Source organism: Taurulus bubalis, assembly GCF_910589615.1.
Source record: "Taurulus bubalis genome assembly, chromosome: 4".
Taxonomy (NCBI): Eukaryota; Metazoa; Chordata; class Actinopteri; order Perciformes; family Cottidae; genus Taurulus; species Taurulus bubalis.
The window spans coordinates 29,397,696-29,423,952 of NC_136592.1; the positions used below are offsets into that span (position 1 = coordinate 29,397,696).

The 26,257-nt window shown below is 43.0% G+C and overlaps 1 protein-coding gene across 1 annotated transcript; it reads right to left on the reverse strand.

Annotated features, from left to right (window-relative positions):
• Positions 1 to 424: 424 nt before the first annotated feature.
• Positions 425 to 25,861, reverse strand: LOC306735491 (pleckstrin homology domain-containing family G member 3-like). The gene is made up of 17 exons (XM_079216963.1): positions 25,798 to 25,861; positions 15,141 to 15,676; positions 12,461 to 12,561; positions 9,672 to 9,741; positions 9,527 to 9,573; positions 9,274 to 9,424; positions 8,806 to 8,937; positions 8,080 to 8,262; positions 7,798 to 7,890; positions 7,411 to 7,497; positions 7,273 to 7,303; positions 7,003 to 7,104; positions 6,858 to 6,894; positions 5,324 to 5,711; positions 4,372 to 4,482; positions 1,978 to 3,409; positions 425 to 1,868 (listed from the first exon to the last, which is right to left on the reverse strand). The coding sequence occupies exons 1-17, from the start codon at positions 25,844 to 25,846 to the stop codon at positions 1,207 to 1,209; spliced, it is 4,212 nt and encodes a 1,403-aa protein (XP_079073089.1). The 5' UTR covers positions 25,847 to 25,861; the 3' UTR covers positions 425 to 1,206.
• Between the last annotated feature and the right edge of the window lie 396 nt (positions 25,862 to 26,257).

The window sequence follows — 26,257 nt, forward strand, 5'->3', positions numbered from 1 at the left end:
CTTGTACTAATGTGACTCTTGAAACATGCGATTCTCATGAAATTAGGAAAATAAACAATTAAAGCTGATAAGACAAGATGTATATGTTTTTGAGGACCCAGGGTCTCCAGCCGTTGATTAGATCAATCCTATTTTTAGTCATATGCATCATTCACTTCATGTCTTTTTATCTCACAGATGCAGTTTAGTGGGGCTGCTTGATCTCATTTTAAAAGAATAATGTCAATAATAGACATTCAGACAATAGTCTTAACTCTCATTTTCTAAAAACAGAACGACTGTCTCAGTCTTATATAACATGGAAGCATTCTTCAATCCATTTAACCAGTGGATAGTGGAAGTTGTAGATTCAACTATGCGATGAATGTAATGTATTTGAGATGCATGACAGCGTAAAGAGGGGACCTATTAGAACATCTACCATTTCTGTTTTTATTGAAAATATGGGAAAACTTCAAGTATGAAATAATATATGTTCTGGAATGGAAAAGTAAAAAGGGCTGCTGCGGGTCAGTATTTACACGAGGCCAAACTCTCCCAAAATATACAGTTTCATAAATAATATTAAAGACAATATACAGCTTATTGAGAAAAATAAAGCTCCAGTGATAGTTTGTGAAACATTTTTAGAAGCAGCTACAGTAAACGTGGAAGCAAATTACTGTTGTGAACACATGCATTAAAGTCAACAAATGTATAAAAACTAACTCTTTGGTGTACGGTTAGAGACTTTACCAACAACAGAGATCTCTCGCCAACGACATGCACTTGAGCTCCTTTTTGCTTTCCCCTGAAACTCTAGCTGACAGTTTACATGGTGAAATGAAAATAGTGCTAGTTATAGCAAGAACCCCCAAGAGTGGGTGGGAACCAAATTGATGCAAATAATTATAAAGTACAACGTAATCCTCAATTACATACAGGTCTTTACAAAAACTTGTATTGTACAGTGCAGACAAATACTAATGTACAAATATTGCAATGCGCATTTTTAAAAGACAATATGCTTTCTTATCATGGCAATGACCAATAATATCCCTTTATGTTTCACTGCTGCAGAAATCATCACCTTGTACCTCCTACTAAAAACAATTTGCAGACAACAAGTTGCATTCTTTTGAGGGGGAAAGGGAAACATTGAGAAGCATCATGTAACTGGTTTCCACATGATAGTCCCTGATAAAAGAAATGACATAATTCACAGGTTCATGAGCTCGTGGTTAAGCTCTGGAACTTCTCTCGTAAGCTTTTCACTAGATTATTTTCCGTCATTTTCCCTGAATCCAGGGCAACAGACTTTGTGGTACAGTCTAAGTCCTCCTGGAGAACATTGTCCCTTTCTTTGCCAATTTCTCTTGATTTCAGAGACAGCTGCCTTGTTGGGAAGCAGGTCCGCACAGGTTCCTGAAGGTTCTGTACTTCATGGAGGGGCAGAGACCCAAGCATGTGGTCCAGGGAGCTCCACCTGCACAGCAGGGGCTGGGCCCAGTCCTCTACCACATGGCACCTCTCTGTGTATCCTGTTTCTGTCCTCGGACTGTCTGTCAGAGCTTTGTGAAGGTCAGAGGAGCTATTGTACTTGTGTGAGCACCCATTACACTCGTTGGTACAGCACTCCAGCGTCCCGTTTTGGACGGTGCAGTCACGGGTTACTTTTGAAAAGTGGGGATTGTCTGTGTATTTGGTGCGCAGCTCCTGTACGTCAGGCCAGTGGAAGGTCACCGTCTCCGACGGCGGGCTTTGTGGGCTGGTAACTGTGCTCTGGGAGCTGGGTCCAGAGCTGGGGGTCTGGACCGGGCTTGGAGAAACCTCTTCATGGATGACTGACTGATCGCAAGTGTTCAAGGGCAACCTCAGGTTGGGTTTACCTGCACACATAAAACAAATAAAACAGACATAAAATGCTTTTCTGTTTTCTCCATACATGAGCTCAAGAGGAACATTACTGCAAAAAAAAGCAGTAAGCATCCTATTTACCCTTTTTCCTCAATTGCATCTCCTCACGGACAGCAGGCAAACTCTTGAAGCCCTGTTGAGTTGCTTGTTCTCGGTTCCTCGGCCAGACCATTGGCCTGTTACTTTTGATGCGCTGACTGTACTGACGTGCCAGCTGGAACACCTTGTTCTTCATCTTCCCCATGTCTTGTAGGATCTGGTCCTCATCCAAGCTTGTTCGGAAGTTAATTAGCTTGGGTAGTTGTCCGTGGCTGACGCGGCTCTTGTCTTGAGACGTAGAGTCCTGACAGGATCCCCCCTCTACTGCTGGAGAAGTTGTGGTGGGAGATGAGATGGAGGAGTCATCTGAGGCAGTGCCTTTTTCAGACTCTTCTAAAGTAGGAAGTGGTTGCTTACTGGTTATAACATCTGAAGTGTCTGAGCTGACATCCCATGCTGTTTCTAATCTTGAGTGGTTAACGTTCTCCTCTGTAATTTGCAGGACTTCCTGGCGGTCCTCTTCCATTTCCATGTCTTTCCAAACCTTGAGCATGTCCGATGAGCTTCTGAACTCTTCCTCTGTGGGAGAGGCATCTGTGATGCTCTGAGATCTAGCCTTAGCTTCCACTGGTCTCTGTGGTTCAGTCTTTTGATGAGAGTCAGTGTTTCGACTCTTTTCCAAGCCAGGAAGGTCAAATACTGACCAGGAAGTGGGGCGGTTCCGAGAGAGGCCTTTCCTATGAACTGGGACGGCCTGCTCCTGAGGAATACTGTTTAGCTGTCGGCTCAGGTGCCGGACCAGACCTGCTGGGATATAGGAGAGACTCTCACGGCGCTTGATGCTAAAGTTAGCATCTTGGTTCTCAGCATGCTCGTAGTATCTCCTGATCTTGCGGATGAGGAGGAGATCTTGTTTAGAAAGAATGGACCTGTGTTCCTCTTCAACGAGGGCGTTCAGTGCGGGATCGGGTGCAGACGTTGACAGATCAGCCTCGGAGATCACCTGTGGCTCTGGGGAAGAGCTGGCCAGCATTTGAGTCTGTTGCTCTAAATCCATGCACGCTGAGGGGCTTTTGAAGACGTCATAATCTATTGATGGCGAGGGGCACGCGAGGGACCCCAAGTCCTCTGAAACCAGACTGCTCCGTCTCGAAAGGCTGCTGATGAAGCGCTCAGCTATCACACTTGCTTGGTCCAACACGGAGGACGGTAGGATGCTTTTATTGTCTGAAAGCACCTCTTCGTCTTCTTCTGAGAGCTCCCCATTCGTCAGGCCACTCGTCTCCCCCACTTGGAGAACAGAGGAATCGCTCTCCCCCTCTTCTTCCTCCTCCGCAGTTTCTCTTGAGTTATCCTGAGGTTCTGGTGTGTCTGCTCCTTGTTGCAAAGGTGACGCAGAGGGATGCACATTCGGCTGATGGCTGTTTCTTGCTTGAGGGACACAGTCTAGAGGACACAGCTCCTCCACACTGACCTGCAATATGATAGGAGTGTTTACAAAGTGGGATGTAATGAGTAAAACCGACATTACGATGGCAAGCACTCTCCATTATCCATTAACGTAATGGACCTGGGCAGTTAAATATAAAGCATCCACAATTTATGATGCATGTCTTATTCCTTATGGAGGCCCACTTGAGCTTTATTACAGTGACCAATTTCATGTATGTATGTATGTATGTATGTATGAAACTGGTACAAAATGAAAGAGACATTGTGATTGCATTTGCTGCTTAATTGCGATTTACTCCTTGTTGTCCCATTTCTGTTTCCCTTAGTGAGTTAAACTGTGAGCATTGTGATGTCTGTGACTCGGTTCATAGCGCTGATGTCCCCCTAGTCGGACATTAATCTAAATTGGTTTTCAGGTGTTGCCTGCCTCTTTTGGAGTGCTGGCAATTGCAAAAAAAGTGTAGCTTGGAGCTGTGTGGTGGAGATAAGGTTACGAAGACAAACAACCTGCATTGGGCTCAGATGTTTACAGCTCTTACAGCAGGTAAAAACTGCTCAAAAATACAACGTTGCCTTTCTCAGTGGGAATGCTGACCATAGACCACAGCATTGTCTGTGTGTGGCATTTTAATTTCCAGGACTACATATAAACATCGGGCACTAATATAGCTCCAGGCATGTTTTCAAATACACCGAGAGAAATGCTGTGCTCATAGCAAAGGGCACTTAAAACGGAAATGTCTATTGCAGTATTGAATAAGCCTGCTCTCATTCATCAATAGACTATAACAACAGCAAATAGACAGAGAGCGTGTCATTCAAAATATACAATGGCTAGAAAATATGCTTAACAACAAACTAAGTGCATGAGGATAGATGGGTATTCTTTAGCACAGTGAATAAATGTCAGAATGAGCCTAAGAGACATGTGTGAAAATGAATGGATGGGTGTATGAATCTATACAATGCTTTATTAATAAGTACCTGTGTGGCAAGAGTTTCTTTCACAGCCACGTGTTTTTCCTCCTGCCTGTGAGTTTTTACCTCCTCGGTTGGTGTAGTTTTCAATTCAGCTGTGTCTCCGATCTGATCATCCTGAAAGAGCAAAGCATTAAAGTGAGTATGTATTCTAATTCATCCTGGAGATCACACTGTGAGGCAGCATGCAGCAGAAGACTCCGTCACAGTGGGCAAACATTTCCAAGAGACTTAATGTGTCGTAAGGTCAGCTTTGAAAAATCCACTACAATGGTTATGATAAAAGTCTTTATTGTCGTTATTTGATTATTAATTCATATTCAGAAACAATACTGTCATAACAATTAACGTGAACAAAGACTTGAATATTCAGAGGGGAAATGTGGTGAGGAAATATGATTATCAAAGTGCAAGCCTTTTGCAATTATAATGATCAGTTAATTAGACGGCTACATTAACCTTTGAAGTCAACCCACATTTAACAGGGCGCAGTGGTTCTAATGCAAATTCAGGCATCGTTTCAACAGAAGAATCGTCAGCATCAATCACGTCCCGAAAAAAAACACAATCATGAAACATAGCACGCTGTAACTACACAAATGAGGAAAACATCCATGAGAGGAGAACGGTGCATGCACGGGATGATGGCGTCCAACTCCGAAGCAAAACAATAAAAGCAAAGACATGCACCCGGTTTGACTTTCGCCCATACGTTTTAGAATTCACCGTTAGCAGTTTTGGGAGAACTTCAGTCCATGCACTTCAAAAGAAGGAATTCAACCTGAGGCATTCGATGTGCACAGTGCAAATGGTAGCAGGTGTTAGTTTGTTCTATTTATGAAGAATAAAACAGGGAGAGGTGCGAGAGCCAGCGTGGGATAAAGAGTGGTGGAGAGTATTGGTAAGCCAGTGGAATGGAGCGGGAAATAGGAAACCCGTGGGTGGCAGAAACCCTCACCGTTGTGAAGTGAGTAGAAAGTAAAGCCCTGGCTCTATAGTGCCAGCAGGAGATGGCTGCCAGCATTGAGCTGGCAAAGTCGGCTACCTGGTCGTCTCCCATCAGTATATCTTCCTTGTAACTCTCCCCTTCTTCCTCTTCCTCTTCCTTTGCCTCCTCGGCCTTCTCCAGCTCCAGCACCCCCTCACTGGGTGGAGAGTCCAGTTTCGGGTCACTGTCAGTAGGACTTAGCTGCTCCAGAGAGTCCCTTCTGGGCATTAGATCCTCCACACATGGCCTCTCAGCCTGGGACTCACTTAGACAGGAGGCCAGCGTACTGACACTAGTGGCCGGCTGAAGGGAGCACCTCTCCCCCAGCAGTGCACCCTCACTGTCTGCGTGCTGTAGCGTGAAGTCATAGACATGTGGTTTGTTATTGCAAGGCCAGTGCAGAGGCATGTGATTGCAAGGCTGGAAATGTGACGGAATCATCAATAAAGCCGCTTCAGCTTTAGGTGAGATGTGATTTTTGCAATACGGGGTTTTTGCAAGTCAAAGTATGTTCTGGGAAGATACGGTTTCTACTTTCTCATTTTTGGCTTAAGTTCTTTTGCAATTAGAATAGAAAGTTTGAACTGCTGAGTCCAAACTGGATAAACCATATCTCACCACAACACACTGACCTAAAAACTGCTTTCATACAACAGAGTGAAAAAGCTTATCAAGGTTTAATAAGAAAGACCACATTTGAATTTCAGCACTTACCTTCAAAACAGCTGCACGGGAAACAAAGACAAAGAAGAGGAGGAGACATAAACAAAAGAGAATGTCAACCAACATCTATGAAAAAAAGCATGCACAAGTCAAATATAAAATGACAAAATAACCTAAATACGACATGCATCATGTACAATAATGGTCAGGACACAAGCTCTGCCTACACGAGCATAGATTGGGCGAGGCAGCAGTTAGTCTGGCCCAGACTAAAGGGAGGCCTTGTGATTAGATAAATACCAATCAGAAACATATTCCTCCCAGAGGCTGAAACAGGATATGATGCAATTAGCCAGGATGTGATGACCTACTCCCTCACTGAGATGGAATGGTTGACATGAAAATTGCTTCTTCATTACATTGCTTCGGGAAAATGTATCTGGACTGGGAGCAAAGGAGAACCGGGGACACAAATACAGAGGTTTCTCTTTCATAATGGACAATTAGAATAGATGAGAGAAGGGAGATGGGATCCGAAGGCAAGGCTAAATTTGACTATTGAAAAAAAGCTTGCGTATGACAAAGCCTTACACCAATGTGGCATATAATTAACTTCATTATGAGTGAGGCCAGTGGAGTGGGAGTGGGTCTTTTGATCTGTTTTTGCGGATGTCTTTGAGGGAGAACAAAGCAGCAGTGCAACAGAGATGTAGGCTGCTTGAATTCGTCAGACACTAAACAACCTTGGTTTAGGTTTTGACCAAACTGACCCCCTGCTTATGGCTGCCAAAACCTTATTGAACATCCAGTGACCATCCACAAATAACCCATCAAGGTGAACCAACCTCTTGTGCTCCTTATGATTTGTTTTGCAGGCTCTAAAAAGACAAAAAGGGACAATTCATCTTCAGCAATAATATTCTTTAATACTATTTAAATAAACATGATAAAAAGACACAAATAGATAGACTGAGACGTCTTTTTACCTGATCTCCGTCTCCCATTCCACCCTCCAAGATGGAAGTAATCTACTTGGCAGGACTCTGCTTTCTTCAGCCTCTCAGGACTGTAGTGGTACTTCCCTGGGTCTGAGCAACAGGACACGTCATTACACTCAGCCGCAATGTCAAAAGCAATGTTCTGCTATGGGCTACACCTTCCTAGTTAATGCAACAGCATTTCACATTTTCCACTTAAAATGAACCACCCTCCTCTTTTGTTAGCAGCATCAAAGTAATTGCATTTGTGACACTTACAGATGGAATTGTCCAGGATGGCTTCTTTTGCCTTGGAAGAAAAAATATGACTGTGATTAAATATGAGGCAATTCTTCAATAGCAGAGAAGAATACAACATTTAAAAAAAAGTCCTCTCTGAGGTGCGGCGGCATTTACTTTCTGTGGGACGATGGTGTTGTGGTTCTCAAGAATGAGCCTCTTGATGTGATGGGCCCAGAGACGCTTCTCCTCCACCGACTTGGCCTGAAACAACAAGCACTTGGAGTCATCCAGAAAAGAGTATTTGAGGTTAATAAAGATGCACCAGATAGATACACAGATGCATTCACAATAAAGACAGACTACTGGCAATTAAAAGGTTTTGTTAACACAAAAAGGATCATTATTGTTAAATCAAGGCTAGAGAAACAACAAACAAACACATCAGCATTCTGGGATGTGGCTGCACAATTGATGCAGTAGTATGTGTTCTGTAATTGTGCAGCAGAAGGACAAAAGGTTAACATTTCTGCAGCATAACTGGTGTTCCCAGTTACCATTTACCTGCACTGTATGGGGTTGCTTGGGATGCTTAAAATGGATAACACTGAAGAGCAGGGGATCCTTGGCACTGTCAAGTAGCATTAGGGTGGAGCACTGCAACAACAATGAATGTAGTGATGTATCTGAGGCGTAATCCAATGTAATATCTTCATAAAAATAGCTTTTTAATGATGTAAATCTTATGTCCTTTAACTGGAAATCTGGTCTTCCTGTTGTACACCAGCATCATTCAGATCATCTACATGTTCTTTAGCTATTAAATCACTAATCAATGAAACATACTGAGATGTGGATCTTGTAGACGTAGTGGTCCCCTCTTTTCTTGGTAATGAGGAGCATGTTTTCGAAGAGGAAGAGTGTACGGGTGTTCTTCGCCCGTAGGACATGAAAGGTGCCCTCCAGCACCAGCTCTCCATAGGTGGTCAGGTCAGGACCCTTCCAGTTGATGAGAAGAGACTGGATCTCCTGCAGACACACACACACACACACACACACACACACACACACACACACACACACACAGTCAGGGTCCTCTAGCATGAAATAAAATAAAGGTCAGCCATATGTCAGAGCTCATTTGTAATCCTCATAAACACCAGGAATAGAAACTGGCCAATCAGTCAAGGATTCAAAGTAAGGAAATCCTTTAAAAGCTGTAGCTCTCACTTTAGCACTCAACTAGACTATAGGTCAATTATGACTCATGGACTTGCTTTGGAAAATATCTGCTTGGAAATACTTGGGAGGTAGAAAAAATATGCACGAGATGGAAGCAAATATCTGGAATAAATCAATTAAATCAATTAATTTGGGCCCTCTGGCCATCACAAGAGTTTTTGGACAGGAGAGGTACATGAGAAAAGCAGAAAGTCAGGGTGTAACAGAACTGCTGATCTTGCAAATTGACCTTGACTGAGTAAATGTTTTACTTTCTGTAAGCACTGCTTAGCAATGACATAAATATACCTTTTCAAGGGGATTTTGACATGCATGGTATTTCATTCTGACCTGCACTCTGACAGCATGTTCGTGTTTCCTCTTCATATCGTTGATGTACCAGGCCACGCCGGTCATGGTGTCTATGGCCTCCTGAATGACCTCATAGCCCTCCTCGTCCGAGTCAAAGTGCTTCGCAATTTCCTTTACAAGAGATTAGGGACAGTTACAATTTCTGACAAGGTCAGCCTAGGCCCCTCCCCTAAACAAAGAAAAATGCATGTTCAAATCAATCAGTTTGAGATTTAACTGTTGCTTTTATCTTATAAAATACCAAACATATTAATCACTCTTCGGTTGAACGGTTTACCAGTCACAGTCAACATGTAATAAAAGTGAGTTATAAAATGACACAGGGTTGAGAACTATTCGTGAATATAGTTAATTAAAACAGAACCACAAACATCTACCAAAGCCTGCAGGATGCAATTTGAAGAAAAGTTGTGTTGAAACAAAATGACTACGGAGGACATTCAGTACCTGAAGCAGCAGGTGATACTTCAGGATCCTCTGGACCGGCTTGAGCAGATAGGAGCCCAAAGGGAGGGAGCGCTTCAGGGCGGCCTGCCGATCCCTAAAGAACGCGGCCAAAGTCGTACTCCTCATGCAGTCGGTCAGTGCTGCCACGGAGCTGGAGGACAGAAGAGAACCATATCCATCATGTCAAATGTGTCTCTCAGAGAAAATACTACAGCAAAGATGTAATTAAAACTCATATTTTCTCGCTACTTACTTGGGATAGTTGGTGCAATACTGAGTGTATATTTCAAAGTATTCACTCTGAGGAAACAAAAGTCAGACAAACACATCACTAGTGTTTATTTTTGTGAGAAACTGACGTCGCTGTAAATCAGCATGAGCAAGATGGTTCCTCTCACCTTATCGACAAAGCATCGAGCAATGGCCACAGGGTCATTCTCACACATGTCTAAGGACTGCAGCAGCTCACTGGAATGCAGAACACAACAGAGAGAGAACGCTGAGTGTTGGTGGACTTGCTCAGCGAGGGAATACAAAATAAAAAAAAACAGAATAACCCCAAAGGAAAGAGTGATAATGAGTGGCAAAGTAAATCCATAGAAATACTTGTATTCTTTTTATTTGACCACAGTTATGAAAGATCTCCACTAGATGGCGCCATACACTGTTAAACATGAACTTTGTTGCACGCTCAGATTGAGCATGATATTCTTGATGTGGAATTCTCCATGCCCACAGTCCCCTCAAAAACAAGCTTCATTTAGAGCTCGGGAAACCAAAACATGGGAGTTGTAAGGTATGTTGATGCCTCACAGTGTGCCATCCGCATCACTAAAGGAGCAAACATGAAGGAACTGCACAAACAACCTAAACATCACAAGTGCTCTGCACGAAAGCTGCATAACACAAAATTATGACATTCAAACACAATCCATCACACAGCATTCCATAACTTAGATCAAAGACAATGTGGCTTTACCGAAACTGGCGACAAGCAAATATGTCAACATGTTCATGGTACAATGACAACATCTTGATGTTGAGCTTTCTTTTGAACATATCATTAATATTTGTTCATACCACGTGATTACTTTGTCAATATTTAAGGATGGAAGAGGGTTCAGTGCTACAAAGAATAAAAATCCCTTCATAAAAAAAAGGCCGTTCATCAATTAATGTTCTCGTCAATTGTAAATTATTGACACACCGAGATTACAACAGAAACGTAAGTAACCATTATCAAGACATGCACTATACATACATACGTATAGTACATGGTTTGTCCTTGTTGGTATGTGATCTCTGGATCATGGTGAATAAAACATCAACTTTATATTCTTTTCATTTCCTCAAAGAGAGACTGTAGAAGAATACATATCTTTCTAGCAACAACATCTGGTTTCCCAGGGGCAAGCGCCTGCGAATTGTTACGACTCTGTTTCAAAATTAAGTAAACATGCAGCACCTGCTTGTCGGCGGCTGATAGAAGAATTCCTCCACAATGCTGTGATAAAAGACATCACTAAAACCACTAGAAGGAATCCGCTGATACAAACCATGTCATGCTAACTTGTCAGACTGAAAAACCGCTCCAAAGTTAGACAACATTTTAGCGAGGGTAAATCTGGCGTGGCCATATTCACAGGGGTCCCTTGACCTCTCACCTGAAGACATGTGAATGTGAACGAGTTCTACGAGTCTTCCCTTTACAGACTGCCCGCTTTATACTGATCCCATGCAGTTTGGGCCAAAAAACATGCCCTTTATTTGGGAGGGGGGGGGGGGTATCTAAACATGGTTTCTGCAAACTAGGGTCCCTCTTGGAATTGCATACATTGGATAAGTCTAGAAAGCTGAGACTCTTGTGGATCTAATGAGCCCAATTGTATTCATGTGTGATGAGGTTAGTCCCCCTAGTAGACATTTCACATTGTGAGACCTACTTTTGAAACTTGACCTCACTTTATAAAATGACGTGCTGTGACCTCAAGGATAATCACAGCCTCATGAAACTTTACAACCACAAACTAGAGACAGAGGGTGCTCAGATGATGTATGGCTTTCCTGTGTATATTGACAATAAGGGGGTTTCTGAGCAGGTTTCACAAATAAAGTACTCACCAAAAGTTGACAACAAATCGCAGCATAGATTTTTCTATTGTGTTCCTCAATGTCTTGTGGTCTTAATGTGGTATTTTGGATTGTTCTCGAAATGGTAAAACATTTTTAATTTAGCACCAAAACTGTGTAACAAATGGTATTAATCCTAATCAAGATGGCTGCGACAATTTATGAGACACGGGAATGTCCATCATATACTTCCATCATACTGTTTGATGCCCTTATACACTCAATACTTTCAATACTTGAACGCCACCTAACCAAAACCCAATGTTTACATTAAAAATTACGTATACGTCTTCTATGTGGCATATACAGTTGGCCTGGTATCTCCCCTGTAGATACAATGCCAGATAAAATGAGTCTACGTGAAAGAGGGGCGGCGTAGAAGAGGTTAAAGAAAACAAGGCCTCCCAGTGCAATGTGACAAGAAGAAAAGCCTTATCCCAAGAAAAAGGGCAACACATCTTTGGATCTAAAGTCAGAATCTGTCTTGTACAGCCGGTTAGAATTTCATTAGAGAGCAATAAGAATCAAATCATCTCCATTTGTGGCCCTGAGCTGTACAATAGCCTTGGCCTTACCGGGGGAGGCTCCTCGATGTGAGAAGAGAGAGGAATGTTAATGTGTGTTTTGGCAAGCAGTGTGGTCAGCAATGAGCACTCGCTGACATTAATGTGAAGCACCACTAATTCCCTGGCGTTCTGATATTTGCAAAAGTGTGATTAGTGTAGAGTCAGTGTCCCTCCTTTGTTTCTCTTGCATCCGTTTTGTTTCGGGGAAAGAAATGTGAACAGAGAGTGAAACAAAAACATGCATTCTTAACGTTCTTCCTCAATCTTACAGTAGAATATACTTTTACATACATCTGAAGGTATATGAAAACGGAAGTGAACACAAATGTAGTGATTTAGTGTAGTGATTACCAGGCTTTTGTGCCATTAATGCAAATAAAGTGTCTTTTCAAAGATGTTCCTGTGCTTTTGATTGTTGTGACCATTTTCCATAAGATATACCTAAGCATCAAACAATTGGATCGGGATTATACTTTTGGTTTGTGACTTACCTGTTGAACTCATAGATGTCCTCTATGTTTCCAAACAGAGCGCACACTTGCTCTGGCTGTATGGGAAGGTTGCTCATATCAATAATGTGAGCCAAGTAGTCCTGGAAAAACAATGAAGATAGTTATACATAAAAGATGGAATGTTATGGAAAAGGTCAGTATTTGGTGACACTCAAGTCAAGCGTCATACAGGCATTTTCAAATTCTTCCCAATAGAGGGAGCAGTTATGTCGGAAAAACTATTTTCTCCTTTTGTTCTTGTTATATCCTCTATGAAGTTTTTACATTACATTTGGTTTGACCAACAGATTGCTGCATATGTTGTTGGACTACAGTGTTTGACATACTATCAAAAATATTTTAAGGCGTTTCTGTTTTTAAAAAGCAGGACCACAGTAATTCACAAACAACTGATCTTTAAAGAATCCTTTTAAGGGTTTGTTCCAGTGAGTAGAAGTCAGTGTGACTTGGTGTGAAGAGGTTCTGTGAAACCATGAACATCCGACTCCTCCCGGACCCCAGGAATACTAAAAATATCTAAAAACACAGTAGCCAAATGTGCCAACATCTGGATGATTTACTCTCCCCCTTGATCAATTACACACTCAAGTGGCAAACAAACGACTCTAAACAAGTGGAGGAGTAAGATGGCGGGAGACAAACTCACACATATGCAGCGATTATATAAAGAGCATACCGGTAAACAGCTTGTACACACACCCAGCCTCCCAGACAATGTCACACACACACACACTTAGCAGGCCTGCCGGGCAGCCCAGATTAAGAGTAGAGTCATCACATCGCAGTACTGAATGAACTGCAGCCGGTCATGGATGGAGAATTCCAGTGCAGTGAGAGCAATGCTGCGTTGCAGTCAGCGGGCGTCTCATAGTCTCCTATAGAAAACTCTCCCCCCGTGTTAATACCTCAGACACGTGACCGTTCGTATGGTGTGAGAGATTTAGTGCTATGCATGTAGTCGCTAGTGCTACAGGGCTACTAGCTGTGTTTTATCAAAGAATAAGAAGAGTTACTTTTAATAAATGCACCAATTGTGCACTTTTATGCTCAATCAAAAAACAATAAATAAAGATTTAATACTGTTATGGGTCAAATAAAAAAATCCTATTAAGTGAAGAGTCATGTGCTGAACTAGGTCTTTTCTGAATGCCGTAATCAATGACCACATTCTTGTTTCAACAATGTTGAGTATGACTATTCTGTGTGTGTCCAGCCCAGGTGTTGGGGGTGTATCTAGACATGTGACCAGCTGGGTCAAACAGCTGTTCTCCTGGACAGTTGATCGTGACATTCGAGAGTGAGTGATAGACAAGATCTAAAAGGCAGAGGGGACATAGCTTCAACAGCTGCTCGGGAGTTCAGTGTCAATATCAAGAGGATTCTTTTGAATGAGTTTGCTGAAGAAACAACGGCAACGAGGCAAGAGTTTCACACGTCCGTCAGATTCAAGGCCTGGCGTGAAATGAAAATGAGCTGCATGCAATCAATTTAATGGAAGCCATTCTATAATCTTAAAAAGGACAGAGTGTTCCCACATTGTAGACTATAGAAAAGCCTATCATCATTTCATCTGTGTTATTTCTCCAGTTGGTGCCACGATGGAGGTGTTTGTGTTGGCTGGGAGGCCCTCAGAGCTCCGGCTAGTCTGGAGCTCTGTGACCGGCTGCTGCTCCCGTCAAGTGAAATAGTTAGAAGTCCAAGAAGTGTTTGTCGGGAGCAAGTCCTTACTCGAGCAGCACTCCCTCCAAACAGCAATTGCCAGACACCAGCACAGTCTGAGACAAGGTGAGGAGACGTGCTTGCTGGTTCACGTGTTAAAGACATTACCATAAATTCTGAGGAGACTGTTTGACAGCAGAGCGCTCCTGTTTCTATGCAGGACCCGAGAAAGATTGAGGGCCAGAGAGAGTTGTTTCCAGACTACAAAAGGTAGAAAATGGGATACGACGTAAGTGGTCTGCTGAGTGGTAAAATCCTCCCTGGCTCATTTTTTCATCCTTTCACATCTTTGAGATGAGGTTTCTGCTATCTTTGTCTAAGATCATGAAGCCCATGATTTCTGTCATGAAAGACCTGCACTGTGTCACCAGCTCTGACCGTGTGTTTGAACTCCAGATATGAACGGAGTCCATCAGGATACAGGCTGTAAACTTTCACTGCACTGTAAATATACAGAATGGTTTATATACACAACGCTATGACCAGATCATAAACTGCTACGAAAGGCTTCAATGAACAAAAAAATCTGTAAACAAAGCACACAATTGCCAGATGTGAGGCATGTCAACTAACCGATATTGTTTAGAAAGCAGGAATTCACAATGAATCCTTGTAATGAAGGAAAGAAGCATCGACTGGATGTTTTACTCATGTGTGGCCACAAACAGCTGCTTAAGTTGGAACACAGCTGATAGTCTTTGTTCTCCACAGCAGTTGAGTCCAATTCCCCTATTTTGGCTCCAGGCTGGCCAAACTCAGTAAATCACCTCCAAAGAGGGCTGCAGACATGAAGTCATAGCTGCACATTAATCCAAGTCAAACATGTGCTTTAATTACACAGAATAGTGATGATTTACTCTCAAACTGTCTCACAGTAAACACCAACTGTAGCAGAATATTCAATCTCAGTAAAGTCAGCATAACCGTGACATCCGCTCACCTCCACGATGCTGCGCAGGTCCATGACGTACATGCGCTCCGTCTCAATGATCTCCATGACAACACGGTCCAAATAGGTCAGCTTCGGGTTGGGCGCCATGGCGTGCGTGACGACAGGCGAGGCGGGGATGTACGGTGTCTCTCCTCTTGCCTTCCTGTTGGCGGTGGCGTTGTTGTTCCACTGGTTGCTGATCACCCTGCGCTCCAGCCGTTGCTGCCAGCGGCCCCTGGAACATGTGAGGGTGGGACTCTGGTCCGCTGGCCGCTCTCCAGTGCTTTCAGCTGGGCTCAGCTCAAGGTCGATGTCCTCCTCGCTCTGTATGGGTGGAGTGGTGGAGGAAGGAAGGGCTACGGTGCTTCCGAAGAGGCTGCGACTATCACGGGATGAACCGGACGACAGGGTGGACACCAGGCTCACTGGACGCTCGCCGTCTCCGTCAAATAGCTCCACACATAGCCGGCTGTAGTCTGGGCCCAAGTCATTGTTTGCCCGGTGATGTTCACTGGTGGAGAGGGGCGAGGACAGCTGAGGAGATTCTGGGACAGGTAAGAGACAGAGGGTAGGTGTCAGGATTTGAGATAACATTTAAAAGGCAGTATGGTCAGCCCACTGGGATATACACGTCACTTTGGTATCCTTAAAGAAAACTACAAAACCTTTTTGAGTGTTTTCATAATTAAAAAAAAACACATTTTGGGTTTGATTTCAGTTGAAGGAAACTCAATGCTCTTTTCCAACGATCCAATTAATCATATTTCCTTTTATGCACCTCGCACCTGCCCTGTACACATGGCATCTAAAAATGCCAATGGTAAAAGGTGCAACCACAACTTTACAGTGGTCAAATAATTATAAAATGATATGTTCTGTTGTGTCTATCAGTGTTTCACTAAGACATTAAGTAGTATAATGCGGTTATAAACCAGATGAACTAACTAATGCACTTAGCGATCACTTAAATAACAGCAAGGCTGCGGCTGCATTAAAAACACTGTCTGAGGACAACTTCAGATGCATAGAACTCCTGCGACATTGAACAGACTCCATCTACAAATCAATAAAAGACAGCTCAGAGCTTTGTGTTTTAACTCCCAGACCGAGACACAGAGGAGTGGTTTACAGTAAAAGGCCTCGCTCAAATTGTTACTGACATGGCCTAATTTAAACACTGCATGTTCTATGGAAAACCCAGCCATTTCCTCTTGTTCTCCTGACTGCTGAAGGCTGAGCTGAACCTTGGAAAAACAGAAACGGGGGAAACTGATGGGAAGAGAAGAAAAAAAATACGGAGGAAGGGAACCAGCCGGTTTGTTTGTATGTCTTTAGTGAACTACGTTTGAATATGAGAGACATGGAATCCATATTCAGTTTCACATCCTTTCTGGGCATATGGGGAATTTTCCTCACAACTGTTTGCTAAATATATGAAGTCATGGTGGTGTGAGAATGGAGCACTGTAAAGCCACTGTGCAGAGAGCTCCATTTCCTTAAATATGTGCAGAGCAATGGGGTCAAAACCATTTTGCCTCGCTGAAGAAATGAAGCTTTGTCACGTAATTTGACTTCAGCCTAATAAAAGGAAATCTACGAGGCACAAACCATCATTAAGCAAAACATTAAAAAGGTACTGCCTGGTGGGGATGGAGAGCGTCATTTGGTTTTGATAGCCTACAGATGTAGCCTGAAATACACTCTCTTTCACCAGTGTGGACTAGTTGTAACATTAATATGTTCATCATTAGCGCATCACTGGTCAGCAGCCCATAGCGGATAATACAAACCTGATGTTGAAGGTATTTCATCAATCTGTAAGAGGCTGCAACCAAAATATTTCACGATTAACAAGCATGCTAAATTGATTTATTTTACATATCATGTTCAGTTTTATAGAGAACATACAACCTTTTACATCTCTCCCTGGAATGAAGTATATCAAACAAGAGAAGTATTTCACACGAGAAGGTGGGAAGTGCCCAAAGTTAGTGATTTAGTAAGTCTTGAAAAAAAACTCAACATGCATCTGGATGATGGGCTTCACATGAGGAATCAAAAAGCCTTTCAGTTCATTCAGACGCACGCACCTTTTGGCACCCTCAAGCTTTCCATGAATCAGTACTGAGCTCATGAGAGTCTCCTCCCCCTTGCACAACTTGCTCCACAATCCAGAGTCGTCCCAACAACACAATTCCCATGCAAAACCTCACTGGGAGAAACAGATGAGCTGGCAAGCAGGAACTGACCACGAAATAAACTCTGTTTACAGACTGTGACAAATCACAGGGTTGATGGTGCAAAGGGGGTGAAGCGGTGAGCCATTACACTTACTAGGCCACTACAAATTGCATCGTGGCATCTACTTCCTTTCCCGCTTTCGGTCTTTACATTTGGTTTGGAGCTTTGCCGTGTCTGGCTCGTGAAACCCCCTTCCTCTTCCCTGCTCTTCCTCACAGCAAATAGAGCGTCATGAAGCTGCTGACTGCCATCAATGCCAAGTTAAAGGGAGGGGGATGAACAGCACAAATCAACAACATGTGTCTGCCGCTTCTAGCTATTATATAACTGCTCAGACTCAACTTTATCTCCAACAGTGGTAGTGTAAACTAGCTGACTTATCTTACGACTTGAACACCCACTTGACTCCAGCACCAGCTCAGCTTCAGATACTGACTCTCCAGGCAGGCATTATCTGTGGCTGATACCACAGGTTTCTGGGGAAACAGCAGCACCACTTACTGATTTTACTGAAACAGGCCGTGCAAAGGAATGCAAACGCTCAGTTCAACGTGCTGATCGTAGGTAGGCCGATGCGATGCAGTGCAAAGTGTTTCCATTCTGCCTGTCGCTCGGGACAGATAAAACTCAGAGAAGAATATGCATCCATGTTGCAGTTCTTCATATACTTATCAAAAAGCAATCATTAATGAAAAGCAGAGCCTCTTCAGCATCTGCAAACATTGATCACTAATCTCTGAAAGATCTGTAGCCACAGTGTGCCGCCTTGTTGTCAGCTAGGAGGACTGATAAGTGTCCGATATTTCACAATATATATAGACACATTTTCACTTCAACAAGGCGTGAGTAGGCTGTTTTTACATGTTATTTGTTACCATCATCTTGTATTTTATGATCTATGTATATGTGTATACAGTATGCATGTGTGTGTGTGTGTGTGTGTGTGTCAGCTGTGTCATGGTTTGTTTGTATTCTTTGGCTGCACATGTGTTGATGCATTTGCAGTGTTGACGCCATCGTCTTGATGCTTAACATCAGGAGAATGAATACACGTTACATGATAAATTAAATATTTTGTCACATTCAGGCAATTTTCCCAGCAGCAACTGAGACGGAGCAAAGATAAGCACAGGTATCTGGCTGCTTTGAGACCACATTTGTTAGCATTCAGTTTATTGGAAGGAAAAATGGTTCTTGGAAATAATCCCTTAAAGCCCAAATGCCAACGATGTTTTGGCAATAAGTGCAGGGAAAGGTCTATAAAAAGAAACCACCGTACAAGGGGCAGTGAGCAGCACAAACTAGTTCAAACCATCTGTTTTCTACAAAACTGGCAAGTCAAATATACCATCTGCACACAAACACGTTTGAACATGTTTAAACAATTTGTCTGTCAGCGTTAAATTCATCTCGATAAACAGTGCATTCAGACTATGTAGACAACGGGACAATATTTTGCTATTGGAAGAGTTCTTGTTTCCGTTTGAAGTCGGTGGAGTATTAACTAATCAAGTTTGAGCAGGCTTTGGTTAACTGCAGCTCAATGGTCCGTGTGGAGAGCAAAATCCACCGGCTATCGTCTGGCGAGGATTTTGCTTTACATTGATTTAAAAAGGAGCCTGTGAACTGGCTACTCGTCCCGTCTCCTTTAACTCCAAGTCTAGTCTTGCATCTCAAGGAAACAAAGTCTTGGCCCAATATCAACTGGCAAAAAGGGAACCTCAGAGATATAACCGCTTGTTTATCTGTCGACGGACTGACACCCAATGGGTTAAGAGATCGGTGCTAAATTAGTCTTAACTGTTTCTGTTCTGAACACACAAGTGAAAAATATTGTCTAAAAATAGGAACATGCATAATTTAGCACACTGATCAGAGCAACAACAGCAGCTAAAACATGCACGTAAAAGTGAGCTGTGAAGGTCAGTGCTTCAGGTTTTTAATTAATTGACTGAATAAAAACTTCATGCGAGGGAATGATTGCTTCGTATCTACATAGTTTAAACCATTTTGAAGGATAATTTGAAAGCAGCGTATTTCTATCCATTTACAAAACAAATTCCTACCACTTCTTTCTCAACAGCTCAGTGGACCGACATGTTGAATCCTAACTCACACATAATGGTTGCACAATATTTCCATTACAGTCAAGCCATAGAATTTCACATATACACACGGCAATTTCACAAAGTACACCACCTCAACAAAACACAACACTCTCCTTTGTTTCAGCACCGCATCAGCACAGTTGTTAACTCACAGACATAAACATTAACCAAGTCAAGGCTACAGAGGTAGTATAGTATTTTGACTACATTTCAGGCGGCATCTATGCCTCAATAACTCTCAGCAGTTTTTCAAAGTCCATTTAGCCTCAACAAAGTCACCAGCAAGACTGCAAACTAATAGATTACATTATTTCAGCTGCGTGTGAGTGTGTATGTGTGTGTGTGCGTGAACAGATTACTAATGTTGTTGCTGAGAAAAATGTCGGGAATTCCAGATAAAAACAAACTCCCAACCCCCTCATAGTAACTCTTTGAATTCTAGTTTTCTGTCCGTTAAGCCAAGGTTAACAGACAAAGGTGCGTTGATGCTACAAGCATGACCTTTCCTTCTCTTTTGATCCGAATCCCCATGACAGCAGCTCTGGCGTGTGCTCATGCAACATGCAACCAAATAACCATGTTATGTTAGTGTGGTCGTTTATGTTCAGAAAAAAGTCAAACAAAAGAGCTTACCAGTCCGGCACCCTTGACTTGATAATAAAACCAGTGAGTTTGAGGGGCATGACTGATAAAGAGATGGGCGTCAGTGATGACGGGTGATTTAGGGCGAATGCTTTTGTTTCATCGCTGACAAGCAGACAGCACATTCACTCACCGAGGGGCTCGATGACTAATCAGTCTAGAACTAATAATGCAAAGTCTACACATGCTTCCATTTCAGACTGATCTTATCGTGCCGCTAACAAAGCAGACAGTTCATAAACTTGTCCGCCTCTGACATTATGGTTGTATGAATGACATGCAGTGCCTAATAAGGTGCTGCAGAAGGTGAATAAAAGCATTGAAAAGAATACCTCGGCACCTGGTTATGCGCATGTAGTCTTTTAGAAAAAGTTAATGTGCGACAGAAATTATCTGTATCTGTCTGAAGTTGTTGGTGTGTGGGACACAACGCATTCCTTTATGAAGAAAACTCTCCGGCTTGCGTATGAACTGTCTCAGCATGCTTGAGTAATGGCAGACTTGTCTAAAAAAAAGCAGTCACATACAGTATGTCCTGACCATAGCGTCCACTGACATGATCACATCAGAGCAACACATTTTCCAGCTGAGCATTTTCACCTTCTCTGAGAACACCAAGGCATAAGCTATGCGTCAGAGTTTTGTTGCATAACTCTGTGATGATGATGATGATGACTCAAACGTCATCAGTTCATGCAAACCAGCCTCTATGTAAATTCTACCCAGGACAAGCTATAACTTTCTTTCCTCCAAAGTCTGAAACTGCCCTGCCACTGTACCTAGATAACTTGTGTGTTGCGCAACAGGATGACAGTAAACACATCTTTGTGTAGACAATATCTACTTGACTTACGTTATTAGGAAACAAACTAGAGACAACAAGGTTAATGACATGTCGGCGACGTGTCGGTCTAAAAATCATGGTGCAACAGTATAATAATTATGTCAAGTTGAACTACATGTTTTACATATTTCCACGGAGCAAAACTATATATATATATATATATATATATATATATATATATATATATATATATATATATACACATACTCAGAATATCGTAAATTCCAACACAGCATCCATCCTCGCATACCTAGTGCTAAGATTCATCCACTAAAGCAACTAACCTGAAAGACCAAGGTGTCCTTTTCCAAGTCACCTTCTCCAATCCCGGCCACTCCTGTGACCACACATTCATCGAATGATGAGTGTGTGCACTACACGGTCAAAGAAAAGGTGTCTCAGAGAAATACACACCCATATGATATGACTATTTCAGATGGAATAACTGGAGCTCCAAGTCAAACTAAATTTGCCTACAAGAAAAAAACAAAATAATAACCCAGAGTTTGTGCCAAAGGTCCCTTCTGTGCTGCCATGTCTGACTTGAGGCCTTTTGTTTTCTAACCAAATCAGGAGCAAAGAAACAGGAACAACACAGACTATATATATGTGTTTAGCATGCAAATGCTTATCCTAAAAGAAGCAGGAACAGACTTTATCTCGCCACGGGAAAACTTTTAACCAGATAGCCAAAGCCAGTCAGAGTTGCATCAGTGTTAAGACATTGAAAGCTGCCAGAAAGCCCTGTGGACAGAACATCCCATGGATCAAACAAGCCCTCGCCTGTTCTGTTCGCAATACTTAGCACAGCCGCTCCTGCTTGAGTCATACTGACTCATGTATCAAAAGGGGATGAATCTGAATCCAGCGGACAATGATTCACATCTTGAATCATCTTGAGGTATTTCTCCAAGCTTGATTGTACCTGCAACTTCATGATCAATGATGTGAAATGTTGGTCATTTCAGTGTTCAGTTCCATCTGGGAAGAGCATTCCTTGTTTCCTGTCTTGGCAGCTTCATACATTACTCCACGCCTCTCCCTTTTTGACAAATGCTGGTAACCTACACCAATATATGTCTCAATAGTTAGTTTACAACTTTTCTTGCAACATACATTCATCTTGCTCAACAAAAATACAAAACATAGTCACGTCTGCTAGTAACAACAGAGTAATAACCGTTTTGGGCAGATTTATACTGGCCATGAAGAAAACGTGAAACAAGGAGAACAATCCTTGTTGCTAATTGGCTGATTTGTATGTCCAACAACTTCTTCAAACTGGCTCTTGAGGCGACTGCTAATCTGCTCACTCTGTCAGAGCCAAGTGCACAGTGTGCGACCCTGTTTCCCCTCGGCGGATAAAGAGGGCATCGTGGTTTGGAATACATCTATAGAGCCCTTCCGCCCCTCAAGATCCACTCTGTACTTCCATCTTCAACACCCCTCCACAACTCCTCCCCCGGTGGCTGTTGGGAGACAGGGAGGTCGTCTTACACTGATCCCCTTGGGAAAAACTCCTCCCCACCTGGAAACAGTGAATGGCTGCCCCTCGGGAGGGCAGGAGGACCAAGCACACAGGGTGCCTCCGAGGATTAGTCCCCGAGTCTTCACAGACCATTATCAAACAGCATGAGTCCGAGCCCTGCCGATTAGACAGTGAGGCCGATGGCCTGGGTTAATTTCTTTTCCCGAGGAGGAAAGACTTTTCCTTATTTAAACAGTCATTTATATGTACAAGATGGTTTGATTCAAAGAGCTTTTAATGCCGTGTTAATAATTAGCTTGAAGGTCGGTAAATAAACCGCAGTGAAGTACACACACGGAAACTGAACCTGCATTCCACACAGACTGTCAAGGTCAAAACGTTATGTTGGGAAGTTTTAGGGGAATTCTGGTGTTTAAAAGTGAAACTAACTGCGCTTGGTGTAGTCTAATAAATTCACTCATTGACAGAGCAAAGTTCTGTACGTAAAACATGTACTTTTACGTCAGACAACCAAAAGGTATAGCGAAATACTAAGAAAAGCGAGGAAAAAAAAGTAAGATAAACGTTGATATGCTTGTGGATTCGACCTTTTAACATACACCAATATAAAACAGGATGGAACGAAATCCCTTCACCAGCACTAAAGAGTGACATGTTTCAGCAAGACGTCCCAAAAAGGACACAAGTCCTCAAAAAGCTCAGATTTAATCCTGTAAAACTCGCCTGCGCTGGACCCCGGATCTTGAAGGATCCAGCTGTGCCAGCTGACCTCAGTGCATAGGCATGTGATGATCCACTTAGGAAGCTCCTCCATCAACAAGCCCCCCTCCCCTTCCCCTTTAAGAGCCCTTCAGGCACTCGCACACAGCCAGCCTTGGATCCATTCAAAACTTACATTTCCTCTGGACAACACTCACCATCTGGGCCCTGAGGTGTGAGTCCATTGTAAACTTTACCACCAATTTGACAGCCTACAACCAAACTGCTGTCGCGCTAGCGCCTTTCTGCAGAGTCAACGCAGGCTGGTGGCCGGACAGCTGTGTGAAGTGTGGTGAGGGTCGGGGAGGAACACCTCATTGAATTGACATCAAGCTGTTTATTACATGCATCATAATTAAGGGTGTGATGCTGTCTCTCCGGTGGTTACACCTCAACACTTACTGCACACAGCAGCTAAAATCCAGTTTGCTCTGGCACTTACTTCTTTGTCTGCTGTGTGCTTTATAAAACGGATATGGCTTTGTTGTGCAATAATAAATGACATGAAACCGCATTAATTACGTGTAACCCGTTTGCAAGAACATGCAATTAACATTGCTAAACCATTAATGTGTTTAGCGTCACATCTGCGGTATCACTTGTCAACTGAATTAAGTTTAAGTTAGTTTAATAGAGAATTATTGTATCGATTCAAATGCCTTTCTACGAGGCCATCGAACAGGAACACCCAAAGCAGAGAGCTTGCAACTAAGGTGGGTAATCCACCGGAAGACCTCTATAGGAGGAATGCCATTGTAGGAGGCTGTATAACAATTTACATTGAAATACATTCTTTTGTCAGGATTGCGAGGAATCTGGGAGGAACAATTCAATTAAATGCATTGAATATAGAATCTTCTAACAATAGCAGCTATGTTACGTAATGACTTGCTACACTAGAAAGTTGTTGCACACACACACACACACACACACACACACACACACACACACACACACACACACACACACACACACACACACACACACACACACACACACACACACACACACACACACGATAAGGGGTTTCAGTGAGTGCCAGAGCATGACTTCAAACACTAGAACCGGATTTAGCTGCTGGCTAACCTGAGGCTGTGATTAACAGGCAATTAAGCAGGGAACGAGTTCCCGTCCAGGAGCTCCACTGACCCGCCCACTCAAAGACGCAGCCATCCCTGCCATCATACATCTATATCCACAACCCTATGCCCACTGGTTTGGAAAAGCCGCAGTGAATGGAGATGATCCGTCCGTCCCCCAGAATCCCTTTAAAGCTGTACATTCTGCTCACACAGCTACATTCCTGTCTGGGGTTAAGTAGGTCAGAGGGAACTCTTATCTTTGAAAGGGATGCTTCATGCTGCCTCAGGTCTGTTGATGCCTTGATGCCGTTGGATTGACATGTGCTGATGACAGCTTAGCTTAGGTGGAAGTTATGAGAGGTGTTTTTTTTTTTTTTATTCGTTCAATTCTTCAAAAGGGAATTCAAAGTGCAGACTAACAACACACCTAATATAATGCAGAGCGCCATCCAAAGGCTGGTGGTGAAAGCTTCTTTTCACTTCAAAACTCTTTGACGCTATATGGCATTGGAGCTTGATAGGCACCACAAATCTTTTATTGTTTAGCTTGACCAGACCGGGAGGCTTCCTCTCACCATGTGCATTCCTCCTGCCTGTTAACCACATCCACTCAGCACCTCACAGAGATAACACACTACCAGCAGCCCTGCCCCTCAATTACCATCCATCCATTCACAGCAGGGGAGGGGGGAGATCAGTCTCACTTTAACTCCAACTAAATCAGTCTGGAAATGTTTAAACTGTAAGTTGCTGTTCTGTCATCCCAAAGTGATTTCTTCCAGGATATCAGAGCCGTGTGAACGTGCAGTCGGTGCAGAGTGGCCTTTTGAGGAAACAGAGACAAACATTTTCATGAGGGCGGCACACGTCTCCCCAAGCCAAAAGCCTCCTCTGGCCAAAGCTCAACCAACGGGACAGGAAAAAGGGATCCATTGACACACTGGTATTCTTCAGCCAAAGTGGAAGCCTAGCGCAAAATGAGTTCAGTAGAGAAGAGCGGAGGCGTTGGGGGGTTGAGGAACAGAGCAGGCAACCAGATACAAAGAGGCCCTGTGTCAATGCAGTGGCTCTGCGACTGAATATAATGAACACTAAAATAATATGTAATTTGAGTGGTCCCCGGCATACAAGGTCAGCACCGCTGGCTCGACCGACCATCTTGGCTGTCGGAGATTCTGACACATTCGGGGTTGATGTGCGAGTGCGCCGGGGTTTCGGCCGTATGAGAGCGGTGGGCCGAGCTCCACACAAAGAGCCTCTCTGCCCGTCTGGACTGTAGGAGGGGAGTTCACGGCTCGCTCAGCTCAAGCCTCTACATTTCCTCTATTTCTCCATTTACAGCATTTTTCCATGTGACTCTGCTGTACTTCTGTGTTGTGTTTGTACACTGATATCCGATTAGGAATTACCCGACTTGTATGAAAAATCCCTGTTAAAAGACTGGTCAATTCATAGGCAGCAATTACAGGAGTCCTACTCAGTATAATTGCATTGATCTCACCTTCCCCCATTGGGTCCTGGTGGAGAGCCGAATGGGACCCCTCTGGCATGGCACTCAGGCCTCTGGAGCTGACAAAACAAAACGTGAAGGGTCAAACAGGCTTACAGTACGCATCACATGGCAAGGTTTTTCACATTGAAGAGCACCCTAGTGTTTCTCTACTTTATGTTTGTCTTCCTGAGTTTGTATTCTTTTGCCATGCTCTGCGTTGGCTCATGGTGACTACTTGCTAACACAGTGGAAACTTTTTTTGATCACGTTTGTCTGGGTCCAATTGAAACTATAAGTAAATGATTACTAGAAACATTTTTGTCTTTTTCTTAATTTCTCGTGCAGATTATAATCTAATTGACATTTGTACATTGATTACATGCATTTTATAATGTATATTTTCTTCAAGGTGTCAAAATACAGTACAGAATTTTCAAACTATAACGCAAATTACTGCACACATTAACAC

What these genes read in the sequence shown, in the direction of transcription:
- LOC306735491 (XM_079216963.1), bottom strand. Translation starts at nt 25,846, where the DNA reads ATGCCAGAGGGGTCCCATTCGGCTCTCCACCAGGACCCAATGGGGGAA. An exon ending in GACATCTATGAGTTCAACAG is followed by an intron (nt 9,742 to 12,460) that starts GTAAGTCACAAA and finishes TCTGCATTCCAG; the next exon opens with TGAGCTGCTGCAGTCCTTAG. An exon ending in AGCAACCCCATACAGTGCAG is followed by an intron (nt 7,498 to 7,797) that starts GTAAATGGTAAC and finishes TTGTTGTTTCAG; the next exon opens with GCCAAGTCGGTGGAGGAGAA.